At 39.7% G+C, this 15,797-nt stretch overlaps 1 protein-coding gene and 1 long non-coding RNA gene across 4 annotated transcripts; one reads left to right on the top strand and one right to left on the bottom strand.

The window, feature by feature from the left end:
• Positions 1–4,451: 4,451 nt before the first annotated feature.
• On the top strand, positions 4,452–10,126 carry LOC114797298 (CD48 antigen-like). 2 transcript variants are annotated; one of them, XM_028992113.1, is made up of 7 exons: positions 4,452–4,551; positions 5,655–5,939; positions 6,245–6,499; positions 6,650–6,736; positions 7,566–7,652; positions 7,799–7,885; positions 8,645–10,126. In XM_028992113.1, exons 1-7 carry the CDS (start codon positions 4,497–4,499, stop codon positions 8,659–8,661), a joined length of 873 nt encoding a protein of 290 aa, XP_028847946.1. In that variant the 5' UTR covers positions 4,452–4,496; the 3' UTR covers positions 8,662–10,126. The 2 variants fall into 2 exon arrangements, with proteins under 2 accessions (XP_028847946.1, XP_028847945.1); XM_028992112.1 differs by having other exon boundaries at positions 6,647–6,736.
• Positions 6,839–15,797, bottom strand: LOC114797301 (uncharacterized). Of its 2 annotated transcripts, XR_003750841.1 has the most exons (4): positions 15,696–15,797; positions 9,995–10,094; positions 8,961–9,046; positions 6,839–7,368 (listed from the first exon to the last, which is right to left on the bottom strand). It is a non-coding gene; the product is annotated as an uncharacterized LOC114797301 (long non-coding RNA). The 2 variants fall into 2 exon arrangements; XR_003750840.1 differs by lacking the exon at positions 15,696–15,797 and having other exon boundaries at positions 9,995–10,128.

Below are 15,797 nucleotides of genomic sequence, written 5' to 3'. Positions count from 1 at the left end.
TATTACAATTAATTGTAATTGTAATACAGAACGGACATTAGATCTCTTAACCAGGGTGGAGGCTTTTGGTCTTTCCAATGTAACACGTGCATTTGCAAGGAATTGAAGAGACAAAAAGCAGTATTAAAAAAAGAGGAGTGATAAATTGGAAATTAAGAGGCTAATGGTTTATCAAGGGCTTTAGAGAGAGTGTTATACAAGGAGGACCCAAAAGAGCAAAGTTTTGGGCAAGAAAAAAACTGATGAAATCAGATGAGTAAGGCAGAAATAAGTGATTGTTGCAGATTGTTATCAGTGACAGAGGAACTGTCACAACCATGCTGGTATGACGAGGCAGGTGAACAGACGTGATGACTAGGAGGTTACGAGAAGATGAAGAAGAAGGATGCAATCGCATTACATCACGAAACCGGGGTTTAATTTGTGAAGCACAGGACAGGCGAGACATCCGAGACGCTGGTGAACATGGAACATAACATCAAAGACCTGATGGCGAACAGAAACGAACAGGGCAGCTTTATACATTTGACACAGGGGAAAAAGAATAGGGAACATTACACATGACAAACGTAAAACTCTCTTTTGGACCAGATCATGACAGAAACCAATTTAAAGTGGTATCTAAATTGCTTTCAGATCACAAGGGTAGAAAGGACTAGAAGACTTCAGGTAGGTTGAGAAAGGTAATAGTTTAAGGTGGTACATGCCAAGTGTGGGTTTCTTTTAATATAATCATACCAGCAGTAAAATAGGGAATTGGGAATTGCAAGGTTTCAGCTTTCCTTTGTTCTTTGTAGGATAAATAGTTTAATTTGTGGGATCCTCCCCTCCCAAATACATTGGGAGATAACCTTGTCCATTAAAAAAAAATGTATTGGAAGAAGTATAAGTAAACGTTAAAAGTTATTAGGATTCATTATGTATGAATATTTCAAAGGAGGGAAACGAGTATAACAGACCATCTCTGTAAATCTGATTTAATCTCCCTGGGGAGCTTTAGCATATTATCTTTGAACAGATTAGAAAGGCTATATGATAAATGTACCAAATAACTGGGTTAGAAATATAAAGTAAAAGGACATCAGCATGAAGTGAAACTATGTTTAGAGTATTTTTCTTTAAATGATGGTGAATTCTTAAAGGCCATAGAAAGTGGTTCTATTGCAAGAACTCCAGCCTTCCCAGCATATAGAAAGAACACAGATATGCAGCATCTGCAGCATATCTTTGGTCATTGTATGTGAGGCATAAAGTGCTTCATTTGTTCGTTCCTCTCCACATCTGAGATAAACATCTCAGGAAGCTTTGCAGGAGCTATTGTGCACAACAATGACAGTATTCCTGTAGTGGAATTCCTTGGCTTGGCTTTGGTTTCAACAAGGTTGAAGACCCTTCTCCATCATCAACAGGTGCTTCAGGTTCATTAGCATCCCGACTTATCACCACATTGCTTGTATGATGAAGTTTTCTCCTTTCCCCAATTGGTTGGTAATAGATGAGCCCCAGGATGCAGGAAAAGATCATCTTGTCTTGGTCATTGCTCCAGGGCTTTTTCTAGGACAGCGGTCACTAAAGCCTCAGTCTTTTAGGTGAAAAGACTCTTTGGACGCTAGCTTTGTAAGTGCCTGCTCTTTCCTCCGGGTTATATCCCTCTGTCATCCTGGGATGAAGAAAAGTCCATTACTTTTACCTGACTGTCTCCTTCTGCTGTCTCTGGAGTTGTCAAAACTTCTTTTTGAATTAAGTGTTATAATTTCTCTGGCCCAGATGACCTTGACATTAATGTTTCCAATATGCAATAACTTGCCCCATCTGTTGGCATGTTGGGCTGCTGCACAGCCTCTCCAGGTCTTTCACGTCTGACATAGGAAGGTCCAACTGCAGGAATGAGCATTGCAGCCTTTGTTCCACAGTGTGCTTACTTAAACACGCTATTCACACTATGTAGGAAATGGTTGAGGACATGTTAAACCACGTCCAAGGTTGTGAACATTGGTCTGTTTTTGACAAGAGACACTGCTGAGGATAAACCTGGTGGTGATGAACCTACAGGGACGGCTTATGAAGATCAGATTACAGCTTCATTAGAACACCGGTTTATTTTCACTGTGGGTTTTTATGTAGTGTGTTGCTCATATAGGGTGTTAGTTCCTTTTACTTTTTTTACTTTTTATTTTGAGTTCTGTTTTGTTTGTCTGTGCTCATCTGGTCCCTGTATACTTAAGTGCAGTTTATTTGCCTACAGTTCCCCAATTATTGCATTATTGTATATTGTTTTTTGGCTTAGTCTTTCATAGTAGATTTAAAATGTTAATAATTGGGATGCACCTTTTGGTATGATATTGAATTCAGGATGAGAAAGCAATTCAGAACTACTAGAATTTTTTAATACATTAACAGAAAATAGAAAGATTACGATACTTACGATACTAATGGACTTGTTACATAGATATAATTTTTGCACTTTGTATGTCACATCCGTGCAAGCAAGGTCTGGAAGGTCTGGTTTGTCCATTGTATTTTTTGTGAACCTTCATACAGGCTCGAGCTCTTCGCTTGGTGTTGTCGAGACACACCCAGTACCAAGCCAGATCTGGGTATTTGCCTATATTTTTCCCATATTTATTGAAATAATGCTACAGCGAACTGCAAGGCCATTTTTTGGAGCAGTGTACATTAGTGGAATTTACTGCCATTCGATCATTTAACAGTTTATGTTAAATAATGCATTTAACATAAATTGCATTTTTGTGCGAGCTACAGCTTGTGAGATTGCTTTTCTCTTGAGACCAGTTTACAAGTGGTTTGTTTCCATTCAGGATGACCTTTAACCCTCAGCTGTTCTGCAGGGACACTCATGCTGGGATGTGCACTTTCATCTTTCACTGGCCCCAAGTGTGAGAAATGTAGGATGTAGGACATGTTTCAGGGCATTTTTCAATTTTATCATTGTATCATCAAGAATGCACGAGTCCCACAAAAACAGTCTGTCTGGTCTGACTGGTGTCGCATACCTAGAGCCACTCTATGGTTCTTCACTGGGGCTCAGCAGGATGTTCAGAAAAACCAGGCAGTAATCACAACGGCATCAGAAAGCATATACCGGTGAGCTGGCAGAGTCAAGTTTGCCCGTTTGTATGTTGCTGAGTAAATATTTGTGTGATTGACATTTTCTGCGCTCATCTGGGATCGACAAACTCTTTCCTTGCTGTCTACGCAATAACGTAAAGGTAATGAAATTGCATTCTGCATATTCTGTTATAGAATATATACTTAATATATATCAGGTTTCATCCACGCCATGTCTACCATCCTACGGTTTTAAGGTCTGGCCAAACAAGCTTCACAAATGAAACAAAGCAAGAAAAAGCTAAAGAACTTTTAGTAACATGTGGTTTCAATTGACCTTTAACTTTCCCCTCTTCAAATCTGCCAACAAGCCAGGAACCTCTGAGGAACCTTTCCCTCTATGCACATCCAGAACATATATATATATATATATTTTAATGCCGTGAACAAGATTGATGGCCACTAGAGGGCTGTCCATGAATACACATGCATGCAGTTCCAATGATGTTTTTGTTATTATGACCATTTGCATTTGCAAGGTCATTTCTAAGGAATCGCTATTTCACCATAAATGTCACATAAATGTGAGCTGTCTAACATCTAAGTATCTCCCCTCCTTGTTTTATTACCTTAAGCTGAACTTGCACAGCAAAGAAGTGCTTAGTTTAGTGACTTGTAAACACTCAGCTGATCCCCTAAAACTACACAATCTACATTTCGAAAACCACTGTGAGGACATGTCCTCTTTACTAATGAGGTTTAATAAACAAATGATTATATGCAATTGATTTAAGATGGAAAGATTGGCCTAGCAATACAAAAAACTGTAAGTACAGTAACAATATTCACTCCACCTTGCTGTCTATGAAAACTATGCATTCTACAAATTGTGTGTGCACAGTGGACCTGTGTGAAGTATATCAGGATATACAGTATAGTCTATACAGTACATCAACTGCAGCTGCAGTTTGCAGATGCATGTTTTGCAGCCAGGAAAAGGAAAGTGAATCTCATTTATGATGCGGCTGAAGGCACAAGCTCTCAGTTGTCAGCTGCTGTTCACAGCGTATTGTATGACATTATACATTTTGGACGCAGTGAAAATGCAGATCAAGAGTCCCCCTGCAAGAAATCAGCCTGCGGTTAGAAAATATCATACGCTAGATACCAACCACAGAACATTTCAAACCCTTAAAAGCATGAAAAAATATATATATATATATTATACTGTAATGTTATGCCTGTGCAAACAGCATCAGTGACATCAGATGCATTTTGTTGCTGTGGGTGACAGGTACTGAGAAATCCTCTCCAGTTACAATCATACGTCATTGGCTGTCACACTTGTGGGTGTGTTTATTTTCCTCATTCTTGACATGAGACGGAAGCTCTCTGTCGAATCTTGGATCAATAAGCTGCTGTCCAGAATGTATGTGAAGAGCTCAGCCCTTCTCTTTCTGTTAATATCTTCATCTTTCCCGGGTGAGAGTTTTTTGATTTTCTTTTACCGTGACATCCTTGATTTGTTTCGCATGTGGTTCATTTCCTCAAACAAATAAACTGTTTGAGGCGCTCCAGTCTGCGAACAGGTTTTAAGGATCAGTGATGCAGTCTGGGTAGAGTCTCTTTAGAACAGAGGTGTGTCCCCGCACAGGTGGCGTACTTCTCCATTATAAAGGGTTGTTAGTGGTATTAGGTTAGCAAACTGTGTGCAAATACTGCAGCTTTTGTGAATTTTAATGTTTGTGTGGATATATTTTACCTATTAATCTTATTGCAATTGCGAAAATTGGCTTGATTTCTGTGAAAAACATTTGAACACAAAACATTTTCAGTGACTTGTGAAATTGGAAGTGAAGTAATTGTGATACACTGCAGCACAGCACACGGTGACACAACGAAAGGAGTCCTCTGCTTTTAACCATCACCCTTGGTGAGCAGTGGGCAGCCATGACAGGCGCCCGGGGAGCAGTGTGTGGGGACGGTGCTTTGCTCAGTGGCGCCTTGGCGGCAACCTTCCAGTCACTGGTCTGGTTCCTTACCCGCTAGGCCACCACTGCCCCGCTGTTAAGCTAGCAAACCAATGATCCGAAGGTTTGTTGTTTATTAACAAATATATTTCGATGCATTGTTTTTACTTGTGGCATGACTAAAAAACACAAAAGGGAAATAAAAGAGCGCAAAGTGTGTCAACTGACCACATTTTCCTCAAATGTAAATGTTAATGTTCCTCATCTCCAGATTATGAAAGTTGTTCTGTGACTTTAGTATTCTGTGATATTAGTATGCGTTAACACTTTTTGCTTGACTACACATTCATGCAATAGTGAAAAGTGAAAGTGAAGTGATTCACAGGCGCCCGGGGAGCAGTGTGTGGGGATGGTGCTTTGCTCAGTGGAACCTCAGTGGTACCTTGGCGGATTGGGAATCGAACCGGCAACCTTCTGATTAAGGAGATCTTTAACTGCTCGGCCACCACTGCCCCCGCTAGGCCACCACGGCACTGTAGAAGGCATTATAATGAGCAATTAAAATATCACATAAACTGTATTATGTCACTTAATACAAATTATTCTGTATTTTAGCTGAAATAGTAAAAAATGTCCTGAAAGGCGAATCCGTCACATTTACTGGAGTGTCTTATGTGGGAAATATCACATCCATGTTATGGAAATGGGAAACAAGCAAGGTTGCAGAGTGGGAAAAAGAAGACACAGAACCAACTTACTATCGGAAATTTACGAATCGTTCAAGCCTGGACATGAAAACATGGACCCTGACCCTCCAAAACCTGGAATCAGAATTTAATGGTCTTTATTCACTTGAAATAGACCAGGAAACAAGGAAGACTTTTCAACTGACTGTATATGGTTAGTATTTTTCCCCTCTTTTTAAAGACAATCATTTTAGATAAATACAGTAACATACGGTTTAATCATTACAGGATCACACATTAAACCACATCTAAGCACAATTCAAAAGACATAAATATTTATATAAATGTAATATAACTAAACTATATACAAAATACCAACAACCACATAACTGACAAAACTGTATGATAATGTGTAATATTGTGAACAAATAGCAGATATAATAGCAATAGTGTGTGATAGTTATAATTGTATGATTCAATTACATTACAGAATAATTCATTGTCACTTTCTGTATCCAGAATCTGTTTCCAAACCAAACATTGACAAAAAGTGTGACTCGGTCAACTGCACCTTGACTTGTAAGGGTGTGCAAAGTGACAACATTTCGTATTCGTGGAAGGACAATAAAGGGAATCGTTTGTCTGGGAATGTCTGGAGAGTAACTAAGAGCACAGATTTGGATGTGGTCTACACCTGCAATGTCAGCAATCCAGTAAGCTGGAACAACAGCTCCATCACAGAGAGAGAGATGTTCCCATCAGATTCACATTCAGGTTAGAGAGCAAAAAAAAAGTAGAAACATTCTGAATCTGAATTCTGTGTAAACCTGTCATAACATTGAATGCATATTGACAATAAATCAGTATAATGCAGCTTTAATATAACTAATATAAGTGTTGCACTTTTTGCACTTGTTGCAGTAGCAGTTGTAGTTGGAGCTACAAGTGCAGTATTTGTAGTTGCAGTTGCAGTTGCAGTTGCAGTCATCTATTTCCGGAACAGACAACATGGTATGTTTTGACTCTTCTTTCACTTTCACAAAGAAATCTGGAATTTCAATGGGACGTACTAACAAAAAACTTCCTAATTTCCTAACTATGCTGATGGTCAGAGCAGTATTTCAACCCTGATCTTATTATTCCTTAAAAGTACATTGGATCCGACCAGTTCCTCCAGCACTTCCCACATAATTATATCTCTGTTTATGTGTAAACGTTTGTACATCCAATTGAAATGTATGATTTTTTAAATAATTCACATTTACCTGCTTTGTTACAAAATAGATTTGTGCAACTGGTTTGAAATCCCCCTCAGCATTTCACATTTCTTTCTTCCATTCTTTTTTTTAAGTCATACATTCCTGTATCTGCTCATGTGCTTAGGAGTTTTATCATGATGGGGCAGTGGTGGCATAGCCGGTAAGGTAGCGGACCCCTTATTGGGAAGGTTGCTAATCCCCAAACCACCAAGTTGCCACTGAGCAAAGCACCGTCCCCACACACTGCTCCCGGGCACCTGTCATGGCTGCTCACCAAGGGTGATGGTTAAAAGCAGAGGACACGTTTCATTGTGTCACCATGTGCTGTGCTGTGTATCACAATGACAATCACTTTCACTGATGAGAGGTCCATCTTGAATTCAACTGCAACATTCAAACACATCCTCATATTGTCATTTGAAAACATTCATTCAGTTAATGAAAATAATAACAATCATTCATATCATCATTAGTTAAACCCACCGTGGTGGAGTGCAATCCAGTAGTGACTGTTTTTGAAATTATATTTGTTTTCTTAATTTTTTTTTCTTATATTAAAATGTGTGATGTTATGTTGCCAGGGTCATGTCGGAATCAGCAGCAGCAAAACCAATCAGATGCAGCAGCAAATCAGCAACAAGGCATTCAACTACTCAATACCCAGCCTGGTAAATTAATTACAGATCATCCGTATCATCATCATTAGTTAAACCACAACCGCGATGGAGTGCAATCCAGTAGTGACTGTTTTTGAAATTATATTTGTTTTCTTAATTTTTTTTTTATATTAAAATGTGTGATGTTATGTTGCCAGGGTCATGTCAGAATCAACAGCAGCAAAACCAATCAGATGCAGCAGCAAATCAGCAACCAGTATTTCCACTACTCGATCCCCAGCCTGGTAAATTAATTACAGATATGAATTCTTTGTTAAAACATAATCACACATAATTCTGCAGAACATCCTTAATGAAACGACCAAGTTAGCACTGAAACTACAAAAAACGATTTATATCATGTTTGTCTACATTCTCTAATGATTGCTGGCAGCAGCACAGTGGGTAACAGGTTTCTGAAGCAGAAAACCACAAAGTTACGGGTTTAAATCCCACTTACTACCATTCTGCCCATGAGCAAGACACTTAACCAGGGGGACTGTTCTACTGACAGTAAGTTGCTATGGAAACGCCTGGCATCTGATAAATGCCGTAAATTTAAATGTTATGCCATGCAATCATTTACTGAAGTTTGTTTCATGCTATTGTGGATAAATTCCACTGAATATATGATTTTACTAAGTCCACTGGATTTTTACAAACTGTTCAATTGGTGAGCTTATGTGCGTGTGAACATGGAAGTATTTGACTGCGTGCATAGGTGTTTTATGACTAACGCCAGCCCCCATACTGCTCCAGATTTCTCTAAGAGTGGTCACTCTGCTACCACACCACACAACAATCCAGAAGGGAATGAAGGTCATTACAGTTGTAGAACGTTGGCAGCATCCAGAACTCTGACCCTTTTTCTAGAGTTCCTCATTATTATTTTGTTACCAGTTTACCACCCAGATATAACAATCCCAGTAAAATATTTGTTTTGTTTTTGTGTAACCATGATGAACCATATAAAAACCTGTAGACACTGGACTGTGCATTGACAGGAAATGCTGCTGACTGAAAACCTGGTGATGAAGGCGTTGGGAATTCTGAGGATGAGCAAATGTGATGCAGCAATCATTCTGCAGGTGCTTCAAGGTGCTTTCATGACATTTGTCCTTGTACAGACATTAATAACTCATAATGAAGTCTTTTGTTACAGAGCTAATCTCCTATTGATTTCTGAAAATGTTTAACTATATAGAGAAATAGTTCCATATTATTTAAAGGTGCAGTATGTGCAGTATGTTATGTCCAGTGGTGAGTTTGCCGGGTGCTACCAGCGTCTTCACCCGATAAAACATAATGCGTAATACATACCTTATAGTTCAAGTCTACAATGAGGTGCTGTTTTGTGTTGTGCCTTTATTCTCAACGTCTCCTTTTTTCCGGTTTCTGCGAACCCCCTATTCAGCATGAGACATATTCAACACAATCTTATCATGCTCTAATGAAAACATTCTTATCAATTCAATACTCTGCTCATAGATTTATATAGCAATATTAGACGTATCACAAATTGGGGGTTACAACACATGGTGCTTTCAACAAATATCTTTAGAATGTATTATTGCACAGTTTAGGCTGTTTACGTCTGCAGATAGATGTGATGTGATATGTTCATCAGATGTGTTCATCAGATTTTTGCATAAAATGAAGTTGTGTCTATACCACAGAGGAACTGAAATATGAAGTAACATGAAGGATTTTAGTACATCTTATGTTCTGCTCCACACATAAGAAGTCTAACCATGGTAGGACACCCACCCACAGATCACTTGGGGGAGCTGTTGGTGTGTTAATGACTACAGGAACATAAAGGGTATCTGGGCAATATAAAAACATGGGAGTGAAATGAAAGTGAAAAATAATGTTATTAACACAGTAGTATTTTGGGTGTACTATGACATATATGAACTTGTCAATTGCATTCCACATGGTTATTTTCCATAGTCCCATGGCCATATTTTGGGGGACTCAAAGTTCTCATTTAGTCCAAAACGGACTATGTTATAGAAATACGATTTTTGCACCTTGTACAGTAACTGTTTGTCATTTGATTTACTGTTTTGAGAGCTCCTTAATATATGAAGTGCAAATATTTGAAATAAACTATAATTGTGTGAGTTATGCAAATCTGTCTATCTAACCTGGCCATTATGACAGAATAGCTTCTTAACACAGGATTAAATGCAATATTTTTAACAAATTATAACAAATTAGAAATATTTTTCCATTTATGTAATTTTCCTTTTTAAAATCCACTACCCATAATAAAAAATTATAACAACATATCAGGCCAAGAACTAAATACACATTTTTAAGCCTAGCAGTTAAGGAAGCAGACAAATTACCTTGAGCATGGAACCTTCCTCACACGCTGCTATCCAGGTACCTTTTATGGCTGCCCACTCCTCACTATGTTCTTGGATAGGCTGCTGCATTCTGTCATGACTACAGGATGATTTATTATAAAATGAAACAAAACAGGCACGATGGTCAAAAAGGAAACGCAACAAAGAACAGGCTGTGGCCCCATCTGCACCAAGCCGTGACAACTGCTATTTTCTGATTGGCTGTTGTCTATGCCCTTTTTTTGTGTGCAGAATTTCTGTGCGGTAAATGCTAATAATTAAATAATAAAAACGTTAATAAGCATTTGAACTTGTTGAAATGTGTGTGTCTCACACTCAATGCGTGAGACTTGAGAGCCCTGCATTTGCATGCTCTCCCCATGTTGGCTTGGGTCGTTAGCCAACCAAGGGGGGGGCGCACACACACAAACACACCATCCACTCACAAACTCCTGCACAGGAGGAAACACTCCTGTGTTTCCTGCGATGGTCTCTGGCAGCCATAACCCTGAGTAAAACTAAACAGAAAGTAAGTGAATGTGTAAGAGTTAGTGTGATCTACGTTTCATACAGTCGACATTCCAACATTTGGACAGATCTGCCCAAGTGCAATGGCCAAGCCACCTTTTTGTCATGGTAAATCCCCTGCTGGGTAAGTATTACGATCAAAGTATAAACTGTGTTGGCAATGTGACCATAGATTCAGATACTCACTGAAGAAACAGCATCCACCGAGTGCAAGCATGCAGTCTAAGCATCCTGTACATTTGCCTTGCATGAGTTTCATACGATGGAAGTGGATTCTCCCATCACTAGTTTGCATGGGCTAAAACAGTCATTTGCATTGTTATTGTAATTATGATGGAATAGTATGCCTCCAACTACTGATTGTAAGTCACCCTGGATAAAACGTCTGACAAATGCCACAAATGTAAATGTTTTTTAGACCAACTCTGGAAGAAAACATTTTATACATTGTGTGTAATACTTGCAATACTGACCATTGGTTAATGTGGGGTGTATTGCAGGCCCTGTATAGTAAGTAATTAAGTAAGCCAGCAAACAAGTATATGATCGTATACCACATTTCACAGATAAATAGTCAGAAAATGCCAAATGGCCTGCTCGTCATGTAATAATGAGGATTTGAAGACTGGGAGCCAGTAAACACAAGCGTCTAGCACACTGGATGAGTGATCGTGCAGCAACATCTTGGATTTAGTGCAGAGAGGACAAACTATTTTGAGTGGTTGCCTTTCAGTAATCCTTGTAACATTAAATAAAAATGTCTCCTGTTCGGTGCATTAATTGAGGAAACAGATTATGCTACATCAAGCACAATTAGCATTATAACATGGGTCAGTGGCAATTTCAAATTGAAATCTGATCCCGTGTGGTAGTCACAACGCAATGCAAGCCAACCAGCATAACCAGCTCAGGCAAGGCCAAGGTGCAGCTTGAAAGTTTGATTTGAATGTGTCTCGGAGCAGAATGACCTCCAAACAAATGAAACAGTTCCAATGGAACTTAAAGAGCAGTTGTATTCGCATCAGAAGAAACCATTATGTTTTACAGTATATATATGCAGATATGTATTAAAATTAGATTTCAAGGTTCTCACCATTTTGTCTTTGCGAACCTTTGACAAACTTCATACAGAACAAAGTCATTCTGTATTGGGAACATATAGACACAGACACTGGCTTTGGTTTTCAAATTTGTCGTCATAGATGAGTCGACTCTTGCCAGAGGTCTGCACTCTCAGAGTGCTCTTCAAATACTATTCATTACCCTGACAACCCCTCCTCCTCTTCTTTTGATAAATTATTCCCCAATTACAGACCGTCCACCCCCTTGCTCAGACTGTGTTCTCTGTACGGTATTTGTTGATGGAGCTCTTCGTTAATTGCTGCATTTCCACTTTCTAATTCGGATCTGTCAATTATTCATGGAAATCAGCCTCTGTCTGCCTGGCGGCCGGGTTTAATATCCACGATGCTGGAGCGCACGGGGTGTTCACCTTATGATGTGAGTGTGTGTGCGTGGCTGCATGTACTGGGAGCAGGTGTGTGTGTGTGTGTGTGTGTGTTTGTATGCATTTGACTGAGGAAAGGGGAAGAGGAAGAAATGAGGAAAATGTCACCTCTGCATAGGATCTGGCTGAACAGAGTTTAGGCTCCAGGGCGTTTTCTCTAAATATAACCTGCCCTGATCTGTGCACCATCAGAGAGCCTGAAACAGAACAGCTTCGGCGACACACACATCCCTCCATTCTGCTTTTATTCTAACCTACATTGACTAGTAATATTTCCATCTGAGAACGCTCCCTTGCATCTCCACACCTGACATCTTCCCTATTTCCGAGCTCTGGGTTCCAGTATTGGGTTCCGGGGTTTTGTGTTACAATAGAAGCTATATAAGGTCTGAATTACTCTGATCCAGATGCAATGTTTTGCATGAAAAGATCTGTCATGACGGGTTTTCTGATCCTTCATCCAAGATCATCAGAATCTTTTTTTTTTTTATATTATTTAATTAGTTTATAAGCATTTTACAGCTTATAAACCTTATTTTTTACTAAAAACTATTGATCACCTAGAAAAGACCTAGAAAACTAAATATGAACATACATATGAACATAATTATTTATCTATCTATTTATTAAACAGTACAGATATTGAACAGCTCATTAACATAGTGGTTTTAATCAGCTTCAAATTATCAAAGATGTTTAATAGGACGTGCTGTACAAGATGCATGTAGGCAGAAGAGCACTTCAATTTTCAGAGAATTAATTGCCTTCAGTATGTGTGGAGTACAGGGATATTGCATAAACATAAAGCTTGTACTTGAAAGTCAATCCAAATCTGCACAGTTGTTTTGTTCAATTCCTTTTCATCTCAAAAAGGTTCTCAATGATCCTTTAGTCTCTTCACTGGATTAGTGTTTACCATCTGTCACGCTGGCTGGACAGGGCGAGGAAGAAGGACGCATGCACACAACATCACCAAACAACGACCCAATGGCGAACAGACACAAACAGGGCATCTTTATACAGGCAGACACAGGTGAAAACAATCAGGAAGCATAACACAGGACAAACATGAAACTCCAGTCTGAGTAGCCCTTTCCAGACTGGATCCTGACACCATCCTATTACCCCTGTGTCCAGGTATAAATATCATATCAAGCATAAAACATTAAACAACCAGCAGGTTTATTAGCATGAGAAGAAACCATAACATTTTAGAGTATACATACGTACAGGGAGTGCAGAATTATTAGGCAAATGTGTATTTTGTCCACATCATCCTCTTCATGCATGTTGTCTTACTCCAAGCTGTATAGGCTCGAAAGCCTACTACCAATTAAGCATATTAGGTGATGTGCATCTCTGTAATGAGAAGGGGTGTGGTCCAATGACATCAACACCCTATATCAGGTGTGCATAATTATTAGGCAACTTCCTTTCCTTTGGCAAAATGGGTCAAAAGAAGGACTTGACAGGCTCAGAAAAGTCAAAAATAGTGAGATATCTTGCAGAGGGATGCAGCACTCTTAAAATTGCAAAGCTTCTGAAGCGTGATCATCGAACAATCAAGCATTTCATTCAAAATAGTCAACAGGGTCGCATGAAGCGTGTGGAAAAACCAAGGCGCAAAATAACTGCCCATGAACTGAGAAAAGTCAAGCGTGCAGCTGCCAAGATGCCACTTGCCACCAGTTTGGCCATATTTCAGAGCTGCAACATCACTGGAGTGCCCAAAAGCACAAGGTGTGCAATACTCAGAGACATGGCCAAGGTAAGAAAGGCTGAAAGACGACCACCACTGAACAAGACACACAAGCTGAAACGTCAAGACTGGGCCAAGAAATATCTCAAGACTGATTTTTCTAAGGTTTTATGGACTGATGAAATGAGAGTGAGTCTTGATGGGCCAGATGGATGGGCCTGTGGCAGGATTGGTAAAGGGCAGAGAGCTCCAGTCCGACTCAGACGCCAGCAAGGTGGAGGTGGAGTACTGGTTTGGGCTGGTATCATCAAAGATGAGCTTGTGGGGCTTTTTCAGGTTGAGGATGGAGTCAAGCTCAACTCCCAGTCCTGCTGCCAGTTTCTGGAAGACACCTTCTTCAAGCAGTGGTACAGGAAGTCTGCATCCTTCAAGAAAAACATGATTTTCATGCAGGACAATGCTCCATCACACGCGTCCAAGTACTCCACAGCGTGGCTGGCAAGAAAGGGTATAAAAGAAGAAAAACTAATGACATGGCCTCCTTGTTCACCTTTTTAAGTTGCCTAATAATTATGCACAGTAATAGTCACCTGCACACACAGATATCCCCCTAAAATAGCTAAAAATAAAAACAAACTAAAAACTACTTCCAAAAACATTCAGCTTTGATATTAATGAGTTTTTGGGTTCATTGAGAACATGGTTGTTGTTCAATAATAAAAATATTCCTCAAAAATACAACTTGCCTTATAATTCTGCACTCCCTGTATTACATGTGTATACATATGTATTATCTGTCAACCCAGGCCACCCAACTACTGGTTCAGTCCTTAGTAATCTCAAGACTGGATTACTGCAACTTCCTTCTAGGTGGTCTACCACTATGTACCATCCGACCGCTACAACTAATACAAAATGCAGCAGCACGACTGATCTTCAACCTTCCCAAATTCTCCCACACCACCCCTCTGCTACGCTCCCTCCACTGGCTCCCAGTAGCTGCACGCATCAGGTTCAAAATACTGATGCTGGCCTACAAAGCCAAACATGGAGTAGCACCATCCTACCTCACAGCCCTTATTACACCTCGCACTGCACCTCGTATACTCCGAGCCTCCAGTACTGCTCGCCTGGTCCCACCATCGCTAAAGGTAAAAGGAAAACATTCATCTAGACTCTTCTCCATCTTGGCCCCTCGGTGGTGGAATCACCAGCTCTGTCACTGAGCACCTTCAAACGACAGCTCAAGACCTTCCTCTTTAAAGAATATTTAGATTAAATTGTAACTTTCTTATTGTCGAACTTGTGTACAGAATCTACAACAGAGTGAATAAAAAGATTGTATTCATAGTTGGGGTCCTAGTGAACCAGAATTGATCTCTTCATCGATGGTAACTTGAAAGCACGTTGTAAGTCGCTCTGGATAAGGGCGTCTGCCAAATGCCGTAAATGTAAATGTAAATGTATTAAGATTACATTTATAGGTTCTCACCATTATGTCTTAGCAAACCTTTGACAAACTTCATTCAGAATAAAGAATATTGATTTGAGAACAGGCAAAAGATTTATTTATTGTACTTAGTTTCAAATCACACTATTGCACATGTATGTCTTGCATAAACTGACCAAACCTAATAGGAATCTGGAACCTAATAGGAACCTAATAAGTTTCACCTCTCCCATGCACTTCCCACCTTACTTCTGGAAAAAAGGTTTCAGATTAATCAGAAACAACACTGCCAGACAACCTACAGAAGTAAAGCCAGAATCTCTTCACCACCACCAGCCTGACCTCAGCATGAATGGATTGTGAGTGTGTGAGCATTATAAAAACATACAAAATACATTGCAGACAGCAGATATGGCATGGAATTGTGTCTGTAAACTGCATAATCTCTGTCTGTGTGTGGCTGAGTAAAATACATGTTGCCTGCCCCTCTGTTTATGGTGGAAGTGCACTTTACCACCTCCTCTGATTTTCATTCTCAGAGACTCCACAGGCTTGGGGTGAGTCTGTAATAAACGTTGGCACTCTGTGTGTGGCCCACCACATCTGGAGAAGATCCCAG

The sequence above is a fragment of the Denticeps clupeoides genome, chromosome 9 (genome assembly GCF_900700375.1).
Source record: "Denticeps clupeoides chromosome 9, fDenClu1.1, whole genome shotgun sequence".
Lineage (NCBI taxonomy): Eukaryota > Metazoa > Chordata > Actinopteri > Clupeiformes > Denticipitidae > Denticeps > Denticeps clupeoides.
The sequence above is the reverse complement of the archived record's forward strand: the minus strand, read 5'-3'. Positions and strand labels throughout refer to the sequence as shown.